Below are 5,878 nucleotides of genomic sequence, written 5' to 3' on the forward strand. Positions count from 1 at the left end.
TGGTAACTTGTGTTTGACGCTAAATCTTGTGCTCAGCAGGCGAAATCCTCCAAGACACTACCTTCAATCCTCAGGGATAGTGGGATTTATTCGGATATGCTTGCCGGGGACATGTAGGTTTGTGTATTTTAGCTTGGTATTCATTAAGTTTAGGCTGAACCTAAACCTAACAATGCTTGGCTTGGGCCTATTATGAGCCGAACTTTTGCCCTCCTATATATATATATATATATATTATTTCTATATCTCAAGCTTGAAAGTCCGAGTGATTTTGGCAAATATTCCACACACGATCATGCTATCACTTTCTGCATTCCATTTCAGTCTTTCCCCTACACACCTTAGCATCTTTCCAATTTACGTCAGCATTCCCCACATTAATAAATATTCCAACATATAATTATAATCTAGGAATTAAAATAAAAATATATATATATATATATTTCAAATAAATTCCAATTTGCTAATTTAGCTTTTCATTGGAAGTTTGGAACCATGAAATTACTGAATTGTGAATTTAAATTTTATGAGGTAAATTACATAATTTTATTTATTTACGAGAGGAGTCTTATAACTTGGTAGTATTTTATAGTTTTCTCATATAAGAGAAATTAGATTTGAATCCACTTCTTCTATAAAATTAAGAAAAACAAAGATTTGAATCCAATCCATTCATTTATCAATAAATAATATATTTTATAGAGAGTTTGTTGAAGTGTAAGAAACTTTAAATAACGATGTGGTTGAAAACATATTTAAATCGTGTTATTAAATTTACTTGTTTTTAATGGAAAGGAGAAAGTTTAGAGATAAAACAAAATTTCACAATATTTTTTATTTGACTCATAGTAGGTCTTGGTACAATGGGTTACAGTTACCTCAATTGCTAAAGCCTTTGATGATTGAATAAGAAATCTAAGATTCAATTTTGCCAACACAAAAAATCGATTAGTATTTTAGTATGATTATTATATTTTATTTTGAGGTATAATGGATTAACACCTCAAATTATAGTAAAAATGTTTGATATTTTGTAGTAATTGTAAAAGAACTCAAGTAAAAACATTAGTTAAACATTGAGAGATATTATGTCCACAACATTTTTACAACAAATTATAAGTAGTTAGTTGTTATCGGTTCAAATTTAAACCTAATACTAAGATTACTTTTTTACTCTAATAATAATAATCAATAACAACCTGTCATTTAAATTTTGTTATAAAAATAATGTAAAAATATTATAAGCACATTATTTCTCTTAAACATTTGACTTAAGATAACCAAATATTTAAGGAATCGAAAATGGCTAAAATTCAAAGCTTAACGATTAAATTGACATTTATCTTTTTTTTAAGCTAACAAAATAGTGAAAATACTGTATAATATATTTAATTTGGGATTAAAGAAGGGGTATTATTGGAAAGGTCTGCCGGCGACTTTCTGTGACTTGTCGGAGTTGTTGCCCACAAAAAGATTTATTGAGTTATTAAACATTCAGCCATCCTAAAAAGAATCAAACACATTTATTAAAATATTCTAAAAAACACATTTATTTAAAAAAAAAAAACACTTTAAAATGCAAATCAGTTATATTTTTACTCTCCTTTGCTTTTTCTCTTTTAAAAAACATTTCTTGGTCAGTGTACAGAGAGAGGTATATAGAAACAAAAGAGGGAGTAGCAAAAGTGCAAAAGCCCAAAGAAGCTTCTGTTTGTTTATGTTCATGATCATCATCAAACCAAACCCATAAGCTTTATTATTTACTCTCTTCTATTATTATATCATTGAGTTTCTGCTCTAAAAACAGCTTCTCCTTTTTCTTCTGCTTGAAACCCAGTTGTGTTTTTGTTTTTTTTTTTGCTGGGGTATTGTTACTGAAACTAAAGCTTTTGATAAAGCTTTGATGTCTGTGCCATTAGAGCATGATTACATAGGCTTATCCTCAGAGGCTGTTCCTTCAATGGAAGGCTCTGAGAGGTCCTCAAGTGGAGGTTTAAATCTCAACCTCAAGGCCACTGAACTGAGACTAGGCCTGCCGGGGTCTGAGTCACCTGAGAGAGATAATGGGGTTGGGGTGCTGAAGAGCTTGTTGGTGGTGTCTGGGGCCAAGAGGGGCTTCTCTGATGCCATTGATGGAGCCTCTGGGAAGTGGGTTTTGTCTGGGAATGGTGGATCTGAGGCTGAGTTGGGTAAAGGTGGGAACTTGTTCTCTCCTAGAGGCATTAATGGTGGAGGAAAGGGTGGTGGGTGTGAATGTAATAATCAGAATACGGGTTTGGGTAGTCCAGTTCTGAAAGATGGTGTTGTTCCTCCTCAGTCACCTAAGCCATTGCAGGAAAAGAAGCCTCAGCTTTCTGCTCCTGCAGCAAAGTAAATATCTTTCTTTCTTGTTTCGAAAATTACAGAGGAAAAATATTTACTATTGTAGTTGAATTCTCATTATTGTAGTATCTTTTAGATTGCTTGGTAATTGGTATCATTTACTCCAGTCAGCATGTTTGTTGATTTTACCTGCAATATTATTGGTGATTTTTCCCCTTAGTTGTCCATTTTTACTTGCTTAGAAACGTTGAAAAAGAAAAGAAACTAATTCGTTGATAACTGAGTTCTATATTTCTTTTTGTTTCGGTTACACTTTAAAAAAGAAAATAATAATAATGACACCAAATTTGATAAAGTTAAATAGGGTGGAGAGTTTTTGTCTTCTTATTATGTCCTAGAATTTCAGTTTTCTTCAAACTTATATCTGTAACCAATCTGAGACTAGAAGAATTTTTTAATGGTTGATTTTAGAGTTATCTTCAGTACTATACAATTTTGTTGTTTACGTGATCTGTCTTTTGCAACTTGATTGGGGTGTGCATGTTGAACTTCTCTTAGTTGTTTATCTTACTCTCTATTTTTTGATTTGGTGGTGATGTCTTTGGAGCTTTGCATAAGCATAAGTTTGGCCTAACGACCGCTCCCCCTGTGCTTGTGTTTCACAGTTTCTCTTAATATAAAGTAAATAAGAGTTGCCATACCTATAATTTTGGATTATGGAAAGATTTGTTTCTAAATCTATCAGCTAAGTCTTCACAAAGAAGTTGATTATGACACCTTTTTAAGAATTTCAGAATAAAAACTTTTTAAGTGTATGTGTTTTGCGTGTGACAGGGCACAGGTTGTGGGATGGCCACCTATTCGTTCATTCCGGAAGAATTCAATGGCTACTCATTCTCCAAAGAATGATGATGATGCGGAGGGCAAGTCGGGATCTGGGTGTCTTTATGTCAAGGTCAGCATGGATGGTGCTCCATACCTGAGGAAAGTTGATCTCAAAACCTATGGCAGCTATATGGATCTCTCTTCAGCACTGGAAAAGATGTTCAGCTGCTTTACAATTGGTAAGTAATGGTTCATGCGATCCATGTTCAGCTGCTTTAAACTTGCCAATTCCTCTCTCTCTCTTGATCTATAGGCACACAAACAAACGTCTCATACTTCTAAAAATTGTTTTTGGTGGTTGAAAGTTTTTTTAAAAAAAGATGCTAATTGCTCTAATCAGACAATTCTTCTAGTAAGATTTTAGCATCTTCTTCTAACCAGAATCTTAAAATCGGGCAATATGTGCCTTACATAGTATTTTGACAAACTTGCCAGTAATGGTTTGTGGATACCTTATAGTAAATCCAGAATAATGCAATGGTGAGGTGAGTTTTTGCATTCTAAAAGCAAGACCTCTCATATGAAGCCACCAAACGCACAGTTGATAAAGATTTTGTTAGGACCACAGTAGAAAAAGTCAATTATCATGTGTTGTTGAAATGCTCTATCTTAATTTACAGATGACATCACCAGAATAGCTTTCCTCTAGTTGTGGAAAATTGATGAACAAGTTGGTTGACTTAACTGAAAAACAGAGATATTAGCTAAGAAATGAGTTTCACTGATCTGGACATTGCATCAAGTATTACTTGGGTGATTCTTTTAGTAATATAGTCATATCATACATATACACATACATGCTCTTGCAAACACATGAAATATATAAAACAAAATCAGGATGACAACATATGCATGTGCACACACATTCCCTCTTTGAAGGGAGTTTAAAGTTTGTTTATGAATGGGTGGTTCAGGTCAGTGTAGCTCTCATGGAGTTCCAAGCAGAGATGGATTGAACGAGAGTCGGTTAATGGATCTCCTCAGTGGTTCTGAATATGTACTCACCTATGAAGATAAGGATGGTGATTGGATGCTAGTTGGTGATGTTCCATGGGAGTAAGTATATATCTACTCAAAGCTGATATCAAATTTCTAGAGACATGTCCATGTTATATGAAATTGATAATGCTTAAAATTTTCTTATTTTAAGGCTAAGAGTAGCATACCCAGATAAAGGAATTACAAAAACATCTTGATGCATTTTGCATCGTATTTAATAAACAGAGGAGGAGCCTCATTGGCTTAATGGCATCTCGACCCTTGTGGTGGGTATACTTCTGGGGTTTGATCCCGCATCTGCACTCTGCCACAAAAGAGTGAGGAGATCCTTTACAGACCAAGGAATCATCAAATTAATCCGGATATCTTTCCAGGCAGTGTTATTTTGTTTTGTTTTGTTTTTTTTTTTTTCCTACTTCAGAAGATTGACATTATCAGAATTTATCTTATTCCCTTTCCACATCTTTCATCAAAACTCCAACATTTCACCCCTTCAATATTTGAGATGACTTAGCAAATTGCAGGTTTGAAATTTCCGAACTGAGATTGAGAATGGTGGTTCTTTAACATATGATCTGACTTGACCTGAATGTTATTCTGACTAGAACTGTCTTTTTTATTTTTTAATTTTTGTTGACTTTCACAGTGAAGATCTCCTTATCTCACCAAACATGAACAGAATAGACAAGTGAAAGAGAACTCATCCCAATTTTGTTATCGTTTTTTGCAGAATGTTCACCGACTCTTGTAAGAGGCTGAGGATCATGAAGAGTTCAGAGGCTATTGGGCTTGGTGTGTGCTACTGCTACTATGTGTCAATTATATAGTTTGTGCAGATTTGAAATAATAATATCCCTTTTGCTTTTGTTTACTCGATGAAATCACTATCTAATAATACCAGTGGACGTTGGAGCAGACCTCACTAATATTTTTCTATCTGCTTTTTGCAGCCCCAAGGGCAATGGAGAAGTGCAAAAACCGTAATTAGCGCAATGCTGCTGCAGTGATGGATATAATATTCTAGTGAAGCATATGAATGGGTCTAAGCCATGAGTGGGTCTCAAAATTGGGCCCTCTGCTTCCTTTATATGTATGAATCTAAATATTGAAGATTTGCTGTAGTGGCAAAACAATGTAGTAGGCAAGATATATCATTGTAGACGGTTCCAGTTTTCTTAGGTCTGTCACCTCTATCCTCTCTCTCCCATGTAATCTGATTGCTGATTGTTAAGGCTACAGTATTATGTAAATGTTTTGTTTGCTGTAGCATCTCCCTCCTTCCTTTACCTTCTCTCTCAACTAAATGAAAGATAGTATTGACTGATGAAAATACTTGTCTGCTACTGGGGCACTGTGCAAGTTGAAGTGCTGTTGGAGTAATACTACACACACTTAACAGTTTTCAAAATAGATTTCACACTTGTTGAACAACTTGTCACCTTAGACAAGTGTGAAATTGGTTGTCAATTTTGGTGTGCTCTTAGTCTTACTAGATAATTTCTTGTTATGGATGCCCTCCTAAATTTTTCCTTGGGTTTAGTCTCACATTGGATTTTTGGCGGCGCAACTCTTGTGTGCTTGTGTATCTAGAGTGGAGTGTGTGTATGTGAATCCCTTTTTCTTATTTTTATTTTAAAAGTCACCACCAGCTAATAGGTTTATATTAGGTGTG

The 5,878-nt window shown here is 34.5% G+C and overlaps 1 protein-coding gene across 1 annotated transcript; it reads left to right on the forward strand.

Moving 5' to 3' along the window:
* The first annotated feature begins 1,632 nt into the window (after positions 1 to 1,632).
* Positions 1,633 to 5,472, forward strand: LOC111986580 (auxin-responsive protein IAA27). Its single transcript, XM_024018248.2, has 5 exons — positions 1,633 to 2,370; positions 3,157 to 3,386; positions 4,122 to 4,263; positions 4,937 to 4,998; positions 5,157 to 5,472. The coding sequence occupies exons 1-5, from the start codon at positions 1,904 to 1,906 to the stop codon at positions 5,192 to 5,194; spliced, it is 939 nt and encodes a 312-aa protein (XP_023874016.1). The 5' UTR covers positions 1,633 to 1,903; the 3' UTR covers positions 5,195 to 5,472.
* The last annotated feature ends 406 nt before the right edge of the window (positions 5,473 to 5,878 follow it).

Source organism: Quercus suber, unplaced genomic scaffold, assembly GCF_002906115.3.
Source record: "Quercus suber isolate HL8 unplaced genomic scaffold, Cork oak 2.0 scaffold_601, whole genome shotgun sequence".
NCBI lineage: Eukaryota > Viridiplantae > Streptophyta > Magnoliopsida > Fagales > Fagaceae > Quercus > Quercus suber.